Here is a 23,850-nt window from a genome sequence, read left to right as displayed (position 1 = left end):
CTGATGACTCATCAGTCACCAGGCACAGCAGCTGGTGTGGATGGAGGTGAGGTGGACTGAAAGTGTGATGTGGTGCCATGAAGGTGAACCAGAGCAGAACATCAGCGACTCAGTATTGATCAATACTGATCAATACTGATCAATACTGATCTGTGAGCTCATGTGAGGGACTGTGACTGTATCTGCAGTCTACAGCTGATTTATTGATAAATCAAACAGGATCAAGATCATCAGAAACATCTGAATCCTGAATGTTTGATGTAAACACACTGACTTCATAAGATAAGATGAGATAAGATGAGATAAGATAAGATAAGATGAGATAAGATGAGATAAGATAAGATAAGATGAGATAAGATAAGAGCAGTACCAGCAGCAGTATTAAAAAGACAGAGAAAGGAATAAAATACAAAATACATTTTAAAAATTCTAAACCTGTTTAGACTGACAAGAGTTCAGTGTTATTCAGTGATGCACGCTGGATTAAAGGTGTGACCAGTTTCTAAAATATTTCTGTTAATGGGAAAAATAAAATGTAGGTAATAAAGAAAGTGCTCATGGTTCAAGTACAGTGTTAGAAATATGGAGCAGAATATAACACACAGACTTGATACAAGATGTAATATTGAATAAAAAATGTAATATGAGACGAAAACACAGAATCACGCAGAGCTGCATCAGAATATCAATCAATATCAATCAATATCTCCTGACCACTGATTATCAATGGATTCCAGACAATAATAATAATAATAATAATAATAATAATAATAATAATAATAATAATAAGGGAAATTATAATGAACAAATGTTCAAATATTAATACTAAATATTAAACATATTAATGTCTAAATGTTCTTACAGAGCAGAAGAAAACTGCTTCATTGCGTTGAATCAGCTCAGCCAATGAAAAAGCAGCTGTTCACTCTGTCATCTGTTGCTAGGCAGCAGAATTTTGACAATGAACAGCAGCAAAGTGTGAAGGAACTGAGACGCCCCCTACTGGTTCTTCATCATCATCATGACTCACAGATAGTAAACACTAATCTGTGCATAATATAATTACATTTTATAGATTATATGATAATATAATTTAAATCAATTTAATGATAAATGGACTCGTCACTCACTTAACTTCACTGATGATCTGTTGTTTCCTCTTTTCAAAGATAATTCATGTTTTACTGATCAAATCCACAGTGATACCTGCTGCTGCCTTTTGTTTGTTACCTGACTCAGGTGTGACTGTCAGGTACATGTGGACCGTTGACAAAAGGAAGCCGGAGAATGAAAAAAACTGACTTCACAAGAAAAACACAGAGTTTAATCATTTACATGAACATGAAAAGAACAAAGACAGGTGAGCACACAGGTGAGCTCAGTCAGTGCTGAAGTGCACACAGGTGAGCTGCAGAGGATGAGTCATCCTGGTCATGAAGTCTCGGTCTCCTCGGCTGAACCTCTTCACCTCTGAAACAAACCACATGAAGGTGATCAATGGCCGCCGGCCTGCAGGTGCTGACCAGGTGAGAGCGGCAGTGATGACTGACTGACACGAAGAAACCTCACATCTCCACAGTCAGACTGAATCTGTTCATCAGAACAAGAACTTGACACAGAACGCTGGAACCTTCTGCATGAAGAACCAATGACTGTTGGACAGGTGGACACCAAGGACGCTGATCCGCGTCTCCACTGGACGAGCGTGGACAAAACGATGTAAATATAACGACAGTGTCCGTGTTTGACGTGAACGTGAACGAGCAGCAGACCTGGACTCCTGACGTGAAGACAAACACTTCACCTTTTCACTCACAGGTTAGTCAGCGCTAAGCTTCAGGTTCAGGAACATCGATCAGGTGACCTGATCGTGATCGTGTATTGATCACACAGCCGATCGATTCTGGATTCTTACCTTCGGATCTCTGCTTGCTGTGTTTCCTGCAGGTGAGAGAGAGCTGACGACACACTGCGTCACTGCTGCACACACACATCAGGAAGTGGAGGAGAGCGTCATCAGAGTCACACACCTGAGAGAGACACACAGGTATACACACACACCTGAGAGAGAGAGGGACACAGGTAAACACACACCTGAGAGAGAGAGGGACACAGGTAAACACACACCTGAGAGAGAGAGGGACACAGGTAAACACACACCTGAGAGAGAGAGACAGGTAAACACACACACCTGAGAGAGACACAGGTAGACACACACACCTGAGAAAGAGAGAGACACACAGGTAAACACACACACCTGAGAGAGACACAGGTAAACACACACACCTGAGAGAGAGAGAGACACACACACACACACACACACACACACACACACACACACACACACACACACACACACACACACACACACCTGAGAGAGAGAGAGAGAGAGAGACACACACACACACACACACACACACAGGTAAACACACACACCTGAGAGAGACACAGGTAAACACACACACCTGAGAGAGAGAGAGACACACACACACACACACACACACACACACACACACACACACACACACACACACACACAGGTAAACACACACACCTGAGAGAGAGAGAGAGAGAGACACACACACACACACACACACACACACACACACACACACACACACACACACACACACACACACACACACCTGAGAGAGACACAGATAAACACACACACGAGAGAGAGAGACACAGATAAACACACATACACCTGAGAGAGACACACAGGTAAACACACACACAAGAGAGAGAGAGACACACACACACACACACACCTGAGAGAGACACACACAGGTAAACACACACACCTGAGAGAGACACAGGTAAACACACACACCTGAGAGAGAGAGAGAGAGAGAGAGAGAGAGAGAGAGAGAGAGAGAGAGAGAGAGAGAGAGAGAGAGAGAGAGAGAGAGACATAGGTAAACACACACACCTGAGATAGAGACACAGGTAAACACACACATGTGAGAGAGAGACACACAGGTAAACACACACATGTGAGAGAGAGACACACAGGTAAACACACACACCTGAGAGAGAGACACACACCCACACACCTGAGACAGACACACACAGGTAAATAGATAAACACACTGATTGGTTGACAGACAGCTGCTGTGATGGCAAGCAGGAAGTGGCACTGACCAAGCTCCGCCCACGAGAGTAGACTCTGATGTGACCTCTGACCCTGAGCGCTCTCTGAAGCCCCTCCCACCGAGAAACAGCCAATCCCAGCAGAGGACGAACCAGAGCACCTGAGAACCAGACGTGAGCCTCACCTGTCCCGTCATCAATCACCACTCTGATCAATACACACACATCACATATACACAGTATATATATATATAAGTACACAGAAGTACACATATACTGTATGACCCCCACCCCATCATTTATGTCTGTGGACAGATGAACAGAAAGTCAGGGAGGCTGTCAGTGAGAATCAGTCACAGACTCCTGTCTTCATGTCTCTGATGGACAGCAGGACTCACTGCTGTCTGTAATCTACAGTGTAACTTTACACAGAAGTACACGCAGAAAATACTCAAACTGTCTGAACTGAAGAAGAAGAAAAGAGTCTTACTTTGCTTTGGACTGAAAGACCGACGAGGACGAAGGACACTGAGAGCTGGAACAAGACTGAGAGAGACAGTTCAGTCATTCACAGACAGACTGATCACAGACAGATACAGACTGCCGATGAAGGTTTTTAGAAGAGAAACACGTCAACGTCCTGAAGTTTTGTCCAAAAGACAAAACCAAACAATACACAGAAAGACACAAACATGGACAAAAAATAGAGAGTGAGTAGAAAACAGTAGAATAGAGTAGAACACAGTAGAACACAGTAGAACAGAGTAGAACACAGTGGAATACAATAGAACAGAGTAGAACAGAGTAGAACACAATAGAACTCAGAGTAGAATACAGTAGAACAGAGTAGAACACAGTGGAATACAATAGAACAGAGTAGAATAGAGTAGAACACTGTAGAATGGAGTAGAACACAGTAGAACACAGTAGAATAGAGTTGAACACCGTAGAACACCGTAGAACACAGTAGAACAGAGTAGAACAGAGTAGAACAGAGTAGAACACTGTAGAACACAGTAGAACAGAGTAGAACACAGTAGAATGGAGTAGAACACAGTAGAACACAGTAGAATAGAGTTGAACACAGTAGAACAGAGTAGAACAGAGTAGAACACAGTAGAACAGAGAACACAGTAGAACACAGTAGAATGGAGTAGAACACAGTAGAACAGAGTAGAACACAGTAGAACAGAGTAGAACACAGTAGAATAGAGTTGAACACAGTAGAACAGAGTAGAACACAGTAGAACACAGTAGAACAGAGTAGAACACAGTAGAACAGAGTAGAACACAGTAGAACACAGTAGAACACAGTAGAACAGAGTAGAACACAGTAGAATAGAGTAGAACACAGTAGAATAGAGTAGAACACAGTAGAGTTGAACAGAGTAGAACAGAGTAGAACAGAGTAAAACACAGTAGAACACAGTAGAACACAGTAGAACAGAGTAGAACACCTGTACGTAGACGCTCCCACACAGCGAGCAGCTCCACTGCAGCTCCAGGAACAGGAAACACACCATGTGACCTTTGACCTGAGCCACAACACACCTGCATTCTCTGCTCCCCGCCCACACACCCAGATGCATCATGGGAGCAGGAGAAGGTCGAGCACGACTGACAGGAAACAATCGATCAATACAGAGAGATCAATCAACTAATGACAGCACAGAGTCATTACTGATACTGATCAATAAAAAGTGCAGTTACCTCGTATCTCCCAGAGAGGTGACAGTTATCGAGCTGACAGGTAAAGAACTACAGTACACACTCCCTGTCCTGAAACAAACACACACACACACACACACACACACACACACACACACACACACACACACACACACACACACACACACACACACACACACACACACACACACCCCTTCAATTTTTATATTCAAATGTACATTAACAGTTCAAAGGCTGGATGTGACATCACAAAACATCAACTGTGTGTGTGTGTGTGTGTGTGTGTGTGTGTGTGTGTGTGTGTCTGTGTGTATGTGTGTGCGTATGTGTTACCTGGACAGCCTCCTGTGGAAATTAGAGAGCAGCAGTGTGTTGCCAGGCAGCAGACCAGGTGAATAAGGGGTGTGGCTCAAGTCCAGGTACACCTGGAGACTCCTCCCAGATTCATCACTTAGAGTGAGACGCACACCTGTGCGCACACACACACACGCACGCACACGCACGCACGCACGCACGCACGCACGCACGCACGCACGCACGCACACACACACACACACACACACACACACACACACACACACACAGAACCGGCCCTGGAGTTTTGTCAGACTGAAAAGGCCTTAATAAAGCTTCTCACACACAGACAGGTGGAGGTGTTCACTGAGCCACAGTGATGGACTCAAATAAGACCACAGCAGCGTGTGTGTGAGGGTTTGTGTGTCTGTGTGTCACTGTGTGTGTGTGTGTGTGTGCATCTCTGTATGTGTGTACCTGTGTGTGTGTCTGTAGAGTCACTCGTTCTGTCGTTTAGACTGATCCTGTCAGACACCAGAGCCTGAAAACACACCAACTCAGACCTGAACACACACACACACACACACACACACACACACACACACACACACACACACACACACACACACACACACACACACACACACACACACACACACACACACACACACACACACACAGGTGTATGTAGGAGGATAATAATAAAGCTAATGGAGCCACTGTTTGTGAAATCAGGTGAGGTGTTTCTACCTGAGACAACACACACACATCTATGAAATGACATCACACAGAACAAAGCAGAAACCTGCTGACCAATGACTGACCAACAATCAGTTTACCTGCTGTCCAACACCTCCGACAGCGTCAGGACGGCGGGCGAGCGAGCCTGACAACAGAGGGGAGGGGGGTTATTTCATGCTGTTTACCTGTCTGTAGGTGTGTGTCTCACCTGTCTGTAGGTGTGTGTCTCACCTGTCTGTGGGTGTACGGCAGCAGTGGGCGGGTCAGAGTGTGAAACCTCCAATCAGACTGGACCTGAAGGGTGGAATCAGTGTGGAGCTCCACCCTGCTCCGCCCAGAAAGACCACAACCAATCAGAACACTGGGATCCTGACGGACAGACACAAACAGACCAATCAGCTGTCAGGATTCTGGCGCAGCAGCTTTCTGTCACCTGTACCTTCAGAGTGTTTCTGTCAACATGAAACCTGGTGATGTTTGATGATCAGCTGACAGGTTCTCTTCACCTGTTAGCCCCGCCCTCATCAGGTGACAAAATGAACTCTGACGGAGGACGTGATGTCAGTCTGATCCAACAAATCATGACGGTTAGAAAGTTCACTTTGTGCTGATTCAGCTGTTACTGAGAGACTGCTGGCATCACCTGAACCAGCAGGTACAGGTGAGAGTGACATCATGACAGGTGGTGTATTCACCTGTGTGCCGGCAGCGATGAGTCTGTAGAAACATCCAGGCTGCAGGAGAGGAAACCAGCGAGCGGACACACCTGAGAACACCAGGACCACCTGCAGACAGACAGGTGAGCCGCTGACATCCTGAACACAGGTGCTCCTGAAGTGGTTTAAAGTTCTCACCTTGTTGTCTTTCTCTTTGTCCGTCTCTCTGTCTGTCATTGGTCTGTTCTTTGGGTCCTGCCCCCAGCTGACCATCGGACCAATCACAGCAGCTCTGACAGAGAAGCACAGAATCAGCCCCGCCTCCCCTCGATTTAACGTCCCCCCAATATTCCTCCAGGCCACGCCCTCTTTCTGCTCCACCCTAATCACCATGGAGACAAAGCCACCGCCCACAGGACCAGTCGTCATGGTGACGGAGGAGGAAGCAGCGTGGGAGGAGTCTCGTTCTTCCTCCTCTCTTCCTCTCTTCCTCCCTGTGACATCACTTTCTGACTCCTCCCCCCTCTGTCGCAGGTGTGTAACCATGGTAACAGACGGACTCAGGATGTGGAGGTGGTCCAGAGAAAACTGCAGGTAGACTCTGTCAGACACACACACACACACACACACAGGTTCAGTTTTCTGTATAGCATTTGTGTGTGTGTGTGTGTGTGTGTGTGTGTGTGTGCGTACCTGCAGTGTTTGTGTGTGATGTACTTGTCCTGCTCCAGGTGTTGGTAGGAGGGGAATTCTGATTGGATGAATCTCTCTGTTACCATGGTGAACTGCTGGACACACACCAAACAACCTGCAAGGTACACACACACACACACACACACACACACACACACACACACACACACACACACACACACACACACACACACACACACACACACACACACACACACACACTTCATCTGCAGTCTTTAGGCTGGATGGTGACCTCTGACCCTTGTGTGTGTGTGTGTGTGTGTGTGTGTGCGTGTTGTACCGATCCAGGCGGTGTTGAAGGCCGCCCTCTGCGCTCCCTCCTCTTCCTCGCTGGTCTGGGTGACGACGCAGGTCACAGCTCCCGTCGCGTCTCTCAGCTGCAGAGCGTGTTCAGACGTGAGCGACGGAAGCTCCAACACGCCGACCAGCAGCAGGGGGCGCTGCCTGTGAGACAGCAAGAGGGAGACAGGACACAGCGTGACCGTCCTTAAACAAGCAGACACACTCTTCATCTTCATCATCATCATCATCGTCAGTCTGAAATCCACAAACAGAAATGTGGTCAATGGATCAATAAATAGCTTCAGTGTACACCGTCACAGAAAACCACAGTACTACTACTGATACTATGAGTCCACTGAGTGACGTCCTCAGCTCGTCCTGTGAGTCTTCGAGTGGGGACAGCCTCCTGCTCTCTGACTCCACCTCCAGAGAGTCCAGCCTCTTCCTGTCAGCTGCTGTGATGCTGCTCCCCCAGCAGACTACACCATAGAACAAGGCAGAGGCCACAACAGAGTCATAGAAGGTCTTCAGGAGTGCCCCCCACCCCAAAAGACCTCAGCCCCCTGAGCAGATAGTCTGCTCTGTCCTTTTATAAAGTGCAGTGGTGTTATGAGTCCAGTCCAGTTTGTTGTTAAGTACCCAGGTACTTATAAGATGTCACCATCTCAATGTCCCTTCCCTGGATGTTCACTGGTGATGGGGGAGAGTGCGGGCAGCGCCGGCGGAAGTCCACAACCAGCTCCTTGGTTTTATCGGCATTAATCAGGAGGTGGTTCTGCTGACACCAGTCCACAAAGTCCTGAATGAGTCCTCTGTATGACCTATCGTCCCATCTGTGATGAGGCCGACAATGGCAGAGTCATCAGAGACCTTCTGCAGGTGGCAGGTGGGTGACAGGTGGGAAAAGTCAGCTGTGTAGAGGGTGAAGAGGAACGGTGCCAGCACCGTTCCCTGGGGGGCCCCCACACTGCAGAGGACAGTCCCTGACACACAGTCCCGTGTCCTCACATACTGTGGGCGGTTGGAGACGTAGTCCACTATCCAGCATGTGAGGTGTTGGTCCACTCCTGAAAACTCCAGCTTGTTCCTCAGGATGGCTGGCCTGATGGTGTTGAAAGCACTGCTGAGGTCCAGGAAAAGGACCCGAACAGAGCTCCCAGGTGACTCCAGGTGAGACAGGGCTCGATGGAGGAGGAAGATGAACCCCAGCTTATTGCCATAAATGCATATTATAGAATATAAAGACATAACACTGTCATTAGATGTACTTTGAGATTGATTATAAGAACATTCAATTCAGTTCATCAGTGATTCTAATAAAACACACAATCATGGGTTATGAACGAACATATGCTTCAGGCTTTGTTCAGACAGTAAGGTTATCTAAGGTCACACAGAAGCAGCTGCAAACATTTCAGGATCATTTCCCTCATTTACCACAGCGCATCCGCTGTTACTGAGTGACACTACTACGATATCAACTCAACAAATCAACCATTTTCAGCGGCCACTGATCAGAACATTATACTCCATTTCTTCAGTTAACGTATGTCATCATCACTTAACTACACCGCCTCCACAGGCCTCACAGGTCAGTTAGTTGAGTCAGTTGGCGTCTGTAACCCTCGACCTGCTGCCCACCACAGGCTCATGAAACATCCTCACGGCCGTCCGCAGATGCTGATTGGCTCTTGGTCGATTGGACCTCGGCCTCCTCAGGACATAGAGACGCTCTGGCTCGTCTTGTTGAGACCTTCAGTGGTCTTGGTCCAGTCCAGTTTATTGTCCACGTAGCGTTCCAGGTACCTGTTGGATGGACACAGGGGTCACCTGGGCCTGGACCACGCTGAGCTGGTTCAGGTGGTTTCGCTCACACCATGTGACCCAGCCTCCAATCACAGCCGTGTTCATCAAACTGTCAGTCATGTGTTCATGCAGCAGCCTGCACAAAGCGATCAATAACTGTGAGGTCTGCCTTCAGCGTCCGTCCGTTGGACAGCCGTCGTGTCTCTGGTCACACCAGACGAACTGGGCGGGTCAGGTAAAGAGTTTGAGTGTGAAGAAGCAGCGTCATCACCATCATGGAGGAACAGCTCAGGTATGCTCAGGTTGAAATCAACAGTGAAGAACAGCTTCAGGTGCTCACACTCGTCAGGTTGGAACGATCCACTTTCAAAAAGTCCATCGTCATCGACAACGTTCTCAATGAACAAAGATGTTTGTCTACGGAACACAGTCAGCTGTTCTTCACTCTGTCTCACTTCCTGTTTCAAAGGTCTGTTTTCTGACTGTCGAGTCAGCCTCACCGTGTTTTCACCGTCACCTTCAGTCAAAACAGTGAACTTCTGTCATTTTACTCAAAGTTATTTCATATCAGACTTTTTCTTGTTCTGTGATGATGAAGATGAAGAACGCAGCCTGGCACAAAGTGTGTGTTCTGATCAGGGATGTCCCCATCACGTTTTTTTGTGCTCAAGTCCGAGTTGTTTGATTTCAAGTATCTGCCGATTCCGAGTCCCGATCCGATACTTCTATAAAACATTATGAAACGAACTAAGAGCAAAGAATAAGATCCAGGATGATTTTTAGTTATTTATTTATTTTTTACCAATGGCTCTTATATTAACATGTAACACTCATGCACAGTTGTGCATGCAGTGCAGAGTATTGTAAACTTCTATGAGGTAGCTTGAATTACAGTCTCAAGTCAGAACAGAACACAGAAATAAAATACAATTTTCTTCACATTAGGAAAAGTGCAACATTAAGTAAGAGATAATGCCCGTCGAGGTGTCCATTATCAGAAATGAATGGACGACGCGGAGGCATGAACCGTCTGACGCGAATGAATTCGCTTTCATTTCTGATAAAGGACACCTGGAAGGGCATTATCTGCTTACACCATGGTCACTTACGAAAGAAAGAAATATGAAATCAATTATTAATACGTTAATGTTGTTTTTTTTCCATTAAAATCGTAAGTTTTTCACAAGAAGCGGCTGAGTGGACTAGTATCTGTCGTTGTGACGCGTTGCCAAGGTAACCGGCTCTGGCCACAGCTGTTACATCAGACCTGATCAGTGGAGGGAAGAGAGGTGATGCTTAACGTCATGTTACGATACAAAGCATCATTTCAGAGGGCGAGTGCGCCTCTGACTGTTGTGATAAATAAACTGTGAAATAACGTACGTTAACGTATGTTCTGAGTTTCTGTTGCCACGGTTACCATCCAGCGTTTGAGCCAGCATAATTGTTCTGGTCGTTCACTCTGAAATATTTCCACACAGCAGACAGCAGCAGATCACGCGCCTCAGCTTCCAAACAAACGGCTGCGTGCTGCACATGCGCCGTTCAGTGGCGTCCATCAGACACAGACCGGCCTGTAAACGCTGGTAGTTAATAAATACGATTTTATTCTCATATATTGTAAATGTGATTAAAAATAACAATAAATATACATTTGTATCCGATACCTGATCGGGACACAACGTCCGATCCGATCAGGTCTGCAGTCATGTGATCGGATCGGGACAACCCCAGTTCTGATGGGGTCAGTCGTAGCTCGACGCTGATGCTAAACACATGAGTCAGAGAGTCAGCAGCACGCTGGACGTCTCTTCAGCTTGTTGGACACTTTCAGACTGAAACTGACTGCTGTCAACAAGCCTGAAACGTCCTCACGGTTAGGACTGAAGAGACAGAGAGAGAGAGAGACAGACAGAGGGAGAGAGAGAGTGTGTGTGTGTGTGTGTGTGTGTGTGTGTGTGTGTGTGTGTGTGTGTGTGTGTGTTAATCGTCAGCTCAACCAAAACACTCGACGTTCTCTCTCTCGTCTTCTCTGGAGGGTTTGTGAGGACAGTCAGGACAAAGGTCAAAGGTTACCTGAGTCTGTCTCCAGTCTGGGGGTCAGAGGTCAGAGTCCTGCAGGACCAGGCCAGAGCTGTGTTGATCTGAGAACTGGTCAGACTGGATCCACCAGGAGGCAGCAGAGAGCTCAGAGAGACCGAAGACCAGCAGTCCAACTGCAGGGACAGACTGAGCTCGGACACACTGAGGTACTGATGGACTGCAGGGTCCACACTGTACTGCAGAGACACAGAGACAGGTCCACACTGTACTGCAGAGACGCAGAGACACAGAGACAGGTCCACACTGTGCTGCAGAGACACAGAGACACAGCAGGTCCACACTGTACTGAAGAGACACAGAGACACAGAGACAGGTCCACACTGTACAGCAGAGACACAGAGACACAGAGACAGGTCCACACTGTACTGTAGAGACACAGAGACAGGTCCACACTGTACTGCAGAGATACAGAGACACAGAGACAGGTCCACACCGTACTGCAGAGACACAGAGACACAGCAGGTCCACACTGTACTGCAGAGACACAGAGACAGGTCCACACTGTACTGCAGAGACACAGAGACACAGAGACACCACAGGTCCACACTGTACTGCAGAGACACAGAGACAGGTCCTCACTGTACTGCAGAGACACAGAGACAGGTCCTCACTGTACAGCAGAGACACAGAGACACTGCAGGTCCACACTGTACTGCAGAGACACAGAGACACAGAGACAGGTCCACACTGTACTACAGGGACACGGAGACACAGAGACAGGTCCACACTGTACTGTAGAGACACAGAGACAGGTCCACACTGTACTGCAGAGACACAAAGACACAGAGACAGGTCCACACTGTACTGCAGAGACACAGAGACACAGCAGGTCCACACTGTACTGCAGAGACACAAAGACACAGAGACAGGTCCACACTGTACTGCAGAGACACAGAGACACAGCAGGTCCACACTGTACTGCAGAGACACAGAGACAGGTCCACACTGTACTGCAGGGACACAGAGACACAGAGACAGGTCCACACAGTACTGTAGAGACACAGAGACACAGAGACAGGTCCACACTGTACTGCAGAGACACAGAGACAGGTCCACACTGTACTGCAGAGACACAGAGACACAGAGACAGGTCCTCACTGTACTGCAGAGACACAGAGACACAGAGACACAGAGACACAGCAGGTCCACACTGTACTGCAGAGACACAGAGACACAGCAGGTCCACACTGTACTGCAGAGACACAGAGACAGGTCCACACTGTACTGCAGAGATACAGAGACACAGAGACAGGTCCACACCGTACTGCAGAGACACAGAGACACAGCAGGTCCACACTGTACTGCAGAGACACAGAGACACTGCAGGTCCACACTGTACTGCAGAGACACAGAGACACAGAGACAGGTCCACACTGTACTACAGGGACACGGAGACACAGAGACAGGTCCACACTGTACTGTAGAGACACAGAGACAGGTCCACACTGTACTGCAGAGACACAAAGACACAGAGACAGGTCCACACTGTACTGCAGAGACACAGAGACACAGCAGGTCCACACTGTACTGCAGAGACACAGAGACAGGTCCACACTGTACTGCAGGGACACGGAGACACAGAGACAGGTCCACACAGTACTGTAGAGACACAGAGACACAGAGACAGGTCCACACTGTACTGCAGAGACACAGAGACAGGTCCACACTGTACTGCAGAGACACAGAGACACAGAGACACAGCAGGTCCACACTGTACTGCAGAGACACAGAGACACAGCAGGTCCACACTGTACTGTAGAGACACAGAGACACAGCAGGTCCACACTGTACTGCAGAGACACAGAGACACAGCAGGTCCACACTGTACTGTAGAGACACAGAGACACTGCAGGTCCACACTGTACTGCAGAGACACAGAGACACAGCAGGTCCACACTGTACTGTAGAGACACAGAGACACAGCAGGTCCACACTGTACTGCAGAGACACAGAGACACAGCAGGTCCACACTGTACTGTAGAGACACAGAGACACTGCAGGTCCACACTGTACTGCAGAGACACAGAGACACAGAGACAGGTCCACACTGTACTGCAGGGACACGGAGACACAGAGACAGGTCCACACTGTAATGTAGAGACACAGAGACACAGAGACAGGTCCACACTGTACTGCAGAGACACAGCGACACAGAGACAGGTCCACACTGTACTACAGAGACACAGAGACAGGTCCACACTGTACTGCAGAGATACAGAGACACAGAGACAGGTCCACACTGTACTGCAGAGACACAGAGACACAGCAGGTCCACACTGTACTGCAGAGACACAGAGACAGGTCCACACTGTACTGCAGAGACACAGAGACACAGAGACACCACAGGTCCACACTGTACTGCAGAGACACAGAGACAGGTCCTCACTGTACTGCAGAGACACAGAGACAGGTCCTCACTGTACAGCAGAGACACAGAGACAGGTCCACACTGTACTGCAGAGACACAGAGACACTGCAGGTCCACACTGTACTGCAGAGACACAGAGACACAGAGACAGGTCCACACTGTACTACAGGGACACAGAGACACAGAGACAGGTCCACACTGTACTGCAGAGACACAGAGACACTGCAGGTCCACACTGTACTGCAGAGACACAGAGACAGGTCCACACTGTACTGCAGAGATACAGAGACACAGAGACAGGTCCACACTGTACTGCAGGGACACGGAGACACAGAGACAGGTCCACACAGTACTGTAGAGACACAGAGACACAGAGACAGGTCCACACTGTACTGCAGAGACACAGAGACACAGAGACAGGTCCTCACTGTACTGCAGAGACACAGAGACACAGCAGGTCCACACTGTACTGCAGAGACACAGAGACACAGCAGGTCCACACTGTACTGTAGAGACACAGAGACACAGCAGGTCCACACTGTACTGCAGAGACACAGAGACACAGCAGGTCCACACTGTACTGCAGAGACACAGAGACAGGTCCACACTGTACTGCAGAGACACAGAGACACAGAGACAGGTCCACACTGTACTGCAGAGACACAGAGACACAGCAGGTCCACACTGTACTGCAGAGACACAGAGACACAGCAGGTCCACACTGTACTGCAGAGACACAGAGACACTGCAGGTCCACACTGTACTGCAGAGACACAGAGACAGGTCCACACTGTACTGCAGAGACACAGAGACACCACAGGTCCACACTGTACTGCAGAGACACAGAGACAGGTCCTCACTGTACTGCAGAGACACAGAGACAGGTCCTCACTGTACAGCAGAGACACAGAGACAGGTCCACACTGTACTGCAGAGACACAGAGACACTGCAGGTCCACACTGTACTGCAGAGACACAGAGACACAGAGACAGGTCCACACTGTACTACAGGGACACAGAGACACAGAGACAGGTCCACACTGTACTGCAGAGACACAGAGACAGGTCCACACTGTACTGCAGAGACACAGAGACACTGCAGGTCCACACTGTACTGCAGAGACACAGAGACAGGTCCACACTGTACTGCAGAGATACAGAGACACAGAGACAGGTCCACACTGTACTGCAGGGACACGGAGACACAGAGACAGGTCCACACAGTACTGTAGAGACACAGAGACACAGAGACAGGTCCACACTGTACTGCAGAGACACAGAGACACAGAGACAGGTCCTCACTGTACTGCAGAGACACAGAGACACAGCAGGTCCACACTGTACTGCAGAGACACAGAGACACAGCAGGTCCACACTGTACTGTAGAGACACAGAGACACAGCAGGTCCACACTGTACTGCAGAGACACAGAGACACAGCAGGTCCACACTGTACTGCAGAGACACAGAGACAGGTCCACACTGTACTGCAGAGACACAGAGACAGGTCCACACTGTACTGCAGAGACACAGAGACAGGTCCTCACTGTACTGCAGAGACACAGAGACACAGCAGGTCCACACTGTACTGCAGAGACACAGAGACACTGCAGGTCCACACTGTACTGCAGAGACACAGAGACACAGAGACAGGTCCACACTGTACTGCAGGGACACGGAGACACAGAGACAGGTCCACACTGTACTGTAGAGACACAGAGACAGGTCCACACTGTACTGCACAGACACAGACACAGGTCCACACTGTACTGCAGAGACACAGAGACACAGCAGGTCCACACTGTACTGCAGAGACACAGAGACACTGCAGGTCCACACTGTACTGCAGAGACACAGAGACAGGTCCACACTGTACTGCAGAGACACAGAGACAGGTACACACTGTACAGCAGAGACACAGAGACACAGAGACAGGTCCACACTGTACAGCAGAGACACAGAGACACAGAGACAGGTCCACACTGTACAGCAGAGACACAGAGACACAGAGACAGGTCCACACTGTACTGTAGAGACACAGAGACACAGAGACAGGTCCACACTGTACTGCACAGACACAGAGACACAGAGACAGGTCCACACTGTACTGCACAGACACAGAGACACAGAGACAGGTCCACACTGTACTGCACAGACACAGAGACAGGTCCACACTGTACTGCAGAGACACAGAGACACAGCAGGTCCACACTGTACTGCAGAGACACAGAGACAGGTCCACACTGTACTGCAGAGACACAGAGACACAGAGACAGGTCCACACTGTACTGCAGAGACACAGAGACAGGTCCACACTGTACTGCAGAGACACAGAGACATGGAGACACAGAGACAGGTCCACGCTGTCAAACCAGCTGAAGTTGAAAAGCGTGTCTACCTGTGTCAGAGGACAGGTGTGAGGCTTGTCCAACATCTCTGAATAGATGTCCCTCCTTCCTCTTTGTCCTCCTCGTCTCCACACAAACTCCATGAGCTTCCAGGACAGCACACACACACACTGGTCCTTTAATACACTGGGAAGCAGACTGGAGACAGATGGACAGACAGATGGGTGAGACAGACAGACAGAGAGAGAGAGAGAGAGAGAGAGAGAGAGAGAGAGAGAGAGAGAGAGAGAGAGAGAGAGACAGACAGACAGACAGGTGAGACAGACAGACAGGTCTTGAGTCCTCTATGTTGTTGTATCGTCCTCCATCTTTGCTCCTCACTCTCCTCACCTGTGTGTGAGCTGTGAGCTCAGGTGACACGTCCACAGGTATGAGGACACATCCACGTTCTTCTCCAGCAGTAACCGTGGTAACGCTCCATCGCTGGGGCAGCCGGAGTCAGGTGACGACCCCCCCACCCTGCTGAAGGCGGTGACCCTGAGGCTGGAGCGCAGGCAGGTGCAGAGCATGCTGGGAGGAAAGTCAGGACATGGCCGGTACAGGAAGTGGACGTGACGGAGCTGCGGCGAGAACATAAAGACGAAACACAAAAATAATATTTTCCATTTTTATACTTCTCCTCCTCAGAGGTCAGCGCTCAGCTACGTGTCTGACAGCTTTAACTACCAGTCACATTACCGCTGCTCTGTCACTCACCTGTTCTGTCACTCACCTGTTCTGTCACTCACCTGCTCTGTCACTCACCTGCTCTGTCACTCACCTGCTCTGTCACTCACCTGTACTACAGCTCACCTGCTCTGTCACTTACCTGTACTACAACTCACCTGTTCTGGGACTTACCTCCACGGAGTCTCCTGCTCTCAGTGTCCTCCTCAGACTCGGCTGATAGGCCAGGCACAGACCCACCTTCCTGTCAATCACATACAGCCCCGCCCCCTCGCTCACCACATCAGTCACAGTACCCTATCAGAGGAGGGAGGCGGGGCTTACGACACAGGTAACATTAACAGGTAACATTTCACAGCCAATCAGAGCTCAGCATTCTCTGTATCTTACCTGGTAACTGATGACTTTGGACCGTTTCATCCTGACAGCTGATTGGACAGCGTCTAGCTCAGTCTCTGCCTCCTTGCAGTCGTCATCAATGTGTGACATCATGTGTGGTGGGGGCGTGTCCAACTGTGAGTCGGTGTGTGTGTGTTCAAGTGTGTGTGTGTAGTTTGTGTGTATCTCAGACTGGTCAGTCACACACAGGATGTTGTTTCCTCTCCAGCCTCGTAGGACACACACACGCAACGCTGTCACACACACAGTCTGACCAACACACACACACTGAGTCCACCACAACCTGCTGCTGTCCTACAGACAGACAGAGAGACAGAGAGAGAGAGACAGACAGAGAGACAGAGAGAGAGAGAGACAGACAGACAGAAAGAGAGAGACAGAGAGACAGACAGACAGAGAGAGAGACAGAGACAGACAGACAGACACAGAGAGACAGACAGACAGAGAGACACACAGACAGACAGACAGACAGAGAGACACACAGACAGAGAGACAGAGAGAGACAGACAGACAGAGAGAGAGACAAACAGACAGACAGACAGACAGACAGAGAGAGAGACAGAGAGAGACAGAGAGACAGAGACAGAGAGACAGACAGACAGGTTTACTATCTGTTGTATGACTGATCAGCTGATCAATACTCGTCATCTGGAGCACGTTCGAGTACGTTCTGCTCAGAACTTGTTTTCTCTCTGTCTGATTTGACATCCATCAGCTCTGTCTATGAAGACCCTCCCTCGTCCAGGTCTTGGTGGGACCCTGATGAGGTTCTGCTCGTCCTCCTGGTCTTCTGTCCTCGTGGGGACGTTCTGATGGTGTTCTGATAACCTGCAGCTTAAGCTAAGTATTGATCTGTTCACTGTAGATCTCGATGTCTCCTGAGACTGACTGATGGTGGACCCCCCTCTGACTCCTCTTCTGCGTCACGGCTCTGCGTTCGGTCCAGATCAGGACGCTCACTGGATGCTACTGACGCCGTTCTGTTGCCCACCCGCCTGGTTCTGGCCTCCCCCCAGGCCGCCTCCCCCAGCCGTCCAAACTGCTGTTAGCAGCTGTCACTCAAACTGTTAGCAGCTGTCACTCAAACTGTTAGCAGCTGTCACTCAAGCTGTTAGCAGCTGTCAATCAAACTGTTAGCAGCTGTCACTCAAACTGTTAGCAGCTGTCACTCAAGCTGTTAGCAGCTGTTAGCAGCTGTCACTCAAGCTGTTAGCAGCTGTTAGCGGGCCTCTGCTCATGCGCTGCGTCCTATCTGTGTGGAGTGAATTCGACAGGTGGCCAGTTCTGACAGCTCACACCTTTAACACCTCAGTCTGGTGACTGTGACGACAGATGATCGATCTGAACATTAGAAGAAGAAAGAACAACCAGGAAGTGACATCACAGTGACAGTGTTTCCTACCTTGACGAGGACAGGTAGACTGTGAGAGGCGTCTGTCAGCGAGAAGCAGAAGAAGGCTGTTCCTGCCACAACCAGCAGAGGGCACACTGAACCCACCTGACCACAGACAGACAGGCGCTGTCCACGAGTCCTGAGGGACAGACAGACAGAGAGACAGACACCGGACTAAACCAAATGATCAGAGGACAGACAGAAAGCTACTGGACACAGTGGACAGGGACAGCAGCAGAATACCTGACCACTGCGACTGATCCAGAACTAAAGAAATCCTGGACTCTGTCCTCAGCTGAAGGAGGACATCAGAGACACAGACCACTAACAGCCAAAGAGACTCTGAACCAATGAGAACACACCTCCTCGTCTGCTGCATCACAGCAGCACCTTCTGTGAGCTGCTCGACCAATGAGAAGCAGCGAGAAGGCGGTGACGCTGCTCCTTCGCTGACCGTCTGCATTTCTGGATTTGACTGCTGGTTCAAACTCAGCTCTGCTCACACCTTCAGCTCATCACTGCACTGATACACGACATCTTGGACTTTATTTCTATTATTTTCTCTGTTCCCTCCTGATTCCATCAAACAGGTTCAGGGAAGAAAAGGCGAGAACATGGTTGGAAAAGGAAAACCAGGTTCGAGGGGGTCCGGGGGCACGTCCCCCCAAAGAAACTGTGTCAGTTTAACAGACCGTATCCATCGAGGTGGTCCAGTCTGAAGTTCAACTTCAAACTGTTATTATCCACAAACTGCCTCAGCAGGACAACTGAACAAGACGACAACACGAACCTCACAGGCGTCTCTTCATCATCACTGTTATCACATTTCCACAGACGTGATCAACGTCCACGACCACGAGAAGCAACACGTTACACAGAGGATGGAGGATCATCTGCATTACTGCGGACTCTCAAATCAAAGATTTATTAAAATCACTCCAAACACAGCAGCGATCAGTCCTTCACATCAGAGATTCACTGCACAGCATCACGCTCACGAGGCCCCGCCCACCCATCCCGGTTCACCCATTGGTCAGTTTGACGCTGAGCTGATGCTGACACGCTCCATGAAGCGCGTCGTCTATGAAGAACGTGGATATGTGCGACTTGTCATCACGCCCGCTCTGACAGCTCCGGTTTGACCACGACGTGTCTCCACCTTCTCCACCTCCAACACGGTGCTAGCTAGACCGCTAGCTACTGAGGCTACATCACGGACCAACACAGACAGCTGCTGTCCCCGTCATGAAGAACATTCCTCATCATGATTCAGTTCTTAGAAACTCACCTGCTTCAACTCAAAACAGGGACTTTGCTGAAAGGTGTGCAGGTCAGGTGACCTACCTGTTCTGTAGTAAACCAGCAGCCTCTCTGACTCCAACTGCTCCGCTAAGCTCCGCCCCTCCTCCAGGAACAGCAGCCAATCCCTGCTCAGGACCGGGACACAGCAGAACGGGAGCACCAATCAGCTCCACGTGGCCTCCGGCCTGGTCCTGGTCCTGGTCCTGGTCCTGGTCCTGGTCCTGGTCCTGGTCCTGGTCCCGCCCCGGGGCACCGTGATGGATGTAGTTCCAGTGAGGCAGAAAGACGAGACGATGGAGCCACAGAGGAGAGGGAGACAGGCACTGTGGACAGAGACAGACAGACAGACAGACAGACAGACAGACAGACAGACAGACAGACAGACAGACAGACAGACAGACAGACAGGTAGGTGCTGCAGGGAGTTGTAGAACAAAACCAGATTGATGAGTTCGCAGGTAGACGTCTGTCTTTTAACCTGGCCTGGTCTCCATGGTAACTGATGCTGCAGATACCTGTAACGCGCTCCAGTGAAGGTTCTTCACCTGACGGTGTTCTCTATGAACAACACTCGGCTGATCGCTCTGTCTGCAGAGACATCCGTCCATCCATCCCTGAGTGAAGCCGTGTGGTCACAGCAGGACAAACTGGACGCTTCATGTTGAAGATCTTCAACAGACTAAACGCTGAAGGCTCAGAAACCAAAGACCACTTTGAGTTCTGGTCCATGTTCGCTCTGTTTCGCTCTGCTGGTGCTGCAGCTGAAAGAGTCTGATAATCAATCACTAATCAATCAGCAAAGTTTGTCCAGAAACTGAATCACGTCCTCGTGTCCTTCATCAGGGTCAGACCTGAATCCAGACCTGCATCAGTTCAAGGTCTCAGACAGCTGATCATCGTCATCATCTTCTCTGACTGGAGGTTCAGGTTCTGCTGAAGCAGCTCACATAAAGACTGACTGTGTCAGAGGTCACAGACCAACAACAGACCGACAACAGACCAACAACAGACAGACAACAGAGCAACAACAGACCGACAACAGGCCGACAACAGGCCGACAACAGGCCGACAACAGGCCGACAACAGACCGACAACAGACCGACAACAGGCTGACAACAGACCAACCACAAACCAACCACAGACCGACAACAGGCCGACAACAGGCCAACAACAGACCAACAACAGACAGACAACAGAGCAACAACAGAGCAACAACAGACCGACAACAGACCGACAACAGAGCAACAACAGACCGACAACAGACCGACAACAGACAGACAACAGAGCAACAACAGACCGACAACAGACCGACAACAGACCGACAACAGACCAACCACAGACCGACAACAGGCCGACAACAGGCCGACAACAGGCCGACAACAGACCAACAACAGACAGACAACAGAGCAACAACAGACCGACAACAGACCGACAACAGACCGACAACAGGCCGACAACAGACCGACAACAGACCGACAACAGGCCGACAACAGACCGACAACAGACCAACCACAGACCGACAACAGACCGACAACAGACCGACAACAGACCGACAACAGGCCGACAACAGACCGACAACAGACAGACAACAGAGCAACAACAGACCGGCAACAGACCGACAACAGGCCGACAACAGGCCGACAACAGACCAACCACAGACCAACCACAGACCGACAACAGGCCGACAACAGACCGACAACAGACCGACAACAGACCAACCACAGGGCCGACAACAGGCCGACAACAGTGTCGGCCTGTTACTACTCCACTCTGGATTTACTGAGAGAGCTTTCAGCCTCACGTCATGGTCTTCATCAGTGAATGAAAGCAGCTCAGCTGTCCTCACATAAAAACTTCAGGATTGTTGTGACTGTCGGCTTTTAAGATACCAGTTCAACATACATGATAGCAGGAAGAACCAGGAAGAAGCAGGAAGAACCAGGAAGAACCAGGAAGAACCAGGGAGAACCAAGGAGAACCAGGAAGAACCAGGAAGAACCAGGAAGAAGCAGGAACACGAGGCCGGCTGCTGATTTAAAACGCTGCCAGCTTCATGTCAGATTAACATCCTGAGCTCCTGAAAACCTCCATGCAGAGGAAAAGCAGAAGCAGCTAATGTATGAGACCATTCCAGCATCAAACCACATCACACCTTCAGGGTCACCTTCCCCTCTGATCCCTTCAGGGCATCACACCACAGGTATCAGACTCACCTCACACCTGACGCTGCCGCTGGCGTCCGTCAGCCTCCACTCTCCGCCCCGCCCCACTCTCAGACAGCCAATCAGCAGGAGGTTGACCCGGGGCAGAGCCCGATGACCCGGCAAAGAAAGCTCCGCCTCCTTCGCCCACACTCGCTGCTGATTGGTGCTCCAGGACAGGTTACTGACACAAGCCAGGTGCTGCCGGGAGAGCAGCTCCAAGACAGACACCAGCCTGTTGACAGGGTCAGGAGAGGTCAGAGGTCAAAATAAAGACATCAGTCAACATAAGAAAACGAAGTATAAATATCATAAATACACACGAGTACACAAAGTACAGAAACTGCATTTTGTTCTGTTCCAGAAACCACTGACAATGACAGTGTGAATAATGAATCACAGGTAGGACGTCGTCTTACCTGTAGCTCACAGGTAGAGTGTGTGTGACTGACATGTTCTCCTGTATCTTCTTCACCACACACACACTCAGCTGATCAGAACACACACCTGAGACGACAACATTAAACATCCAGAGAGGTGAGCTGCACGGTCTGCAGCATGGAGGCACCCCCGGCCCAGGACCCGGTCCAGGACCAGGTCCAGGACCCGGTCCAGGTCCAGACCCAGGCCCCCGCCCCCGCCCAGGTCCAGGACCCGGTCCAGGACCAGGTCCAGGGCTGCACTGAATTTGATCATTTCTTTACATTCACTGTTTTTTGCACTGTGCTGTCAAAGATGTCTTCTGTCCTCTTGTCAAGAATCTACATCCTGTGGTCAAAGCTTTCTGCCACAGCAGATCTACACTGACATTACACAAATACAACAAATACTTTACAAAGGGCAGCACACTAAATATCAGAGGAAACTTTCCTGCTTTTGTCACACAGTACATCACCTTTAAACAGCTGATTGGCTGACTCACCTGTCAAGGAGTCGTCAGCATCAGGAGAGGCGGGGCCAGGTAGCACAGGTTCAATGTGCTGTTTGATGAAGCTGAAAACCTCCTTCAGCCACATGAGCTCCTGCAGGAGGGACATTCAGCCGTTTGTTAAAGTGAAGCTGCAGCAGAGACACGGACCGTCACCGGAAGTACATTCAGCAACAGGAGGACATTTTTCTCAAGCACGCAGTGACATTTTTCTCAGTACAGTTCACTTTTACATGAAACAACGAGCTGGATGGTTGTAATCAATAAGCAGAATTCCCCAGTCAACAATTTAACATCAGAAAAAACATCGTACACATTGATTACAGGACGACTTGTCACCGCGTGTCACTTCATCAATTTCCTGTAGTTTTTAGATTAATACGGTAACTGAGTGGCTCACGTGAGAGCAGATTTTAGCGGGAAACCTGATCACATGTAAAACAGACTGTCTGCTCCTGCCGTGTTTCTGCGGCCGCTCGTAAGCTGAACATTAATAAAAAGACAAACTTCACGGGGAGTGTCCGCCATTGAAGCCACAAAGTGCAGTGAAAGGCGGTACTAACGGCTTCTCCGCTGGGTTTGAACTGGTCCAGGAGCAGCTGCAGGGAGGCCATGTCCACAGTCCGGTGCGACCGTTAAACCGGATCACTGTCGGCTGGGATTGGTGGTATCATCTATTAAAGATGGGATATGTCCTTTTTCAGCTGCCCAAACAGCCCGCTCCCGCAAAGCGCCTTCAAACACCACTTCCTGTTGAGCTACGGTGTCCGGAGAGGCTCAAAGTGGTCTACAGTGACTGCGGGACGACT

The 23,850-nt window shown here is 49.6% G+C and overlaps 2 protein-coding genes across 2 annotated transcripts in view; both read right to left on the bottom strand.

Annotated features, from left to right (window-relative positions):
- atp1b2a (ATPase Na+/K+ transporting subunit beta 2a) overlaps positions 1-23,850 on the bottom strand; it is a 67,380-nt gene that overhangs the window by 10,190 nt on the left and 33,340 nt on the right. The gene's annotated exons all lie outside the window — the stretch shown is intronic.
- Positions 1,157-23,808, bottom strand: ctc1 (CTS telomere maintenance complex component 1). The gene is made up of 25 exons (XM_070992767.1): positions 23,605-23,808; positions 23,036-23,135; positions 22,533-22,620; positions 22,126-22,348; positions 19,956-20,236; positions 18,621-18,750; positions 17,210-17,512; positions 16,994-17,116; positions 16,484-16,713; positions 16,144-16,291; positions 11,352-11,554; positions 7,468-7,631; positions 7,167-7,281; positions 6,672-7,074; positions 6,513-6,602; positions 6,049-6,186; positions 5,916-5,962; positions 5,554-5,639; positions 5,116-5,251; positions 4,804-4,872; positions 4,551-4,710; positions 3,584-3,639; positions 3,145-3,301; positions 1,916-2,030; positions 1,157-1,470 (listed from the first exon to the last, which is right to left on the bottom strand). Exons 1-25 carry the CDS (start codon positions 23,653-23,655, stop codon positions 1,379-1,381), a joined length of 3,708 nt encoding a protein of 1,235 aa, XP_070848868.1. The 5' UTR covers positions 23,656-23,808; the 3' UTR covers positions 1,157-1,378.

The sequence above is a fragment of the Chaetodon trifascialis genome, chromosome 23 (genome assembly GCF_039877785.1).
Source record: "Chaetodon trifascialis isolate fChaTrf1 chromosome 23, fChaTrf1.hap1, whole genome shotgun sequence".
Lineage (NCBI taxonomy): Eukaryota > Metazoa > Chordata > Actinopteri > Chaetodontiformes > Chaetodontidae > Chaetodon > Chaetodon trifascialis.
Note: the sequence above shows the minus strand (reverse complement) of the source record. Positions and strands in the feature narration are given on the sequence as shown.

Coding starts and splice junctions, on each gene's coding strand:
- ctc1 (XM_070992767.1), bottom strand. CDS start 23,655: ATGGCCTCCCTGCAGCTGCTCCTGGACCAGTTCAAACCCAGCGGAGAA. Junction 22,621..23,035: donor TGCTGACGACTCCTTGACAG/GTGAGTCAGCCA, acceptor TTGTCGTCTCAG/GTGTGTGTTCTGATCAGCTG. Junction 16,292..16,483: donor AGCTCACAGCTCACACACAG/GTGAGGAGAGTG, acceptor ATCTGTCTCCAG/TCTGCTTCCCAGTGTATTAA.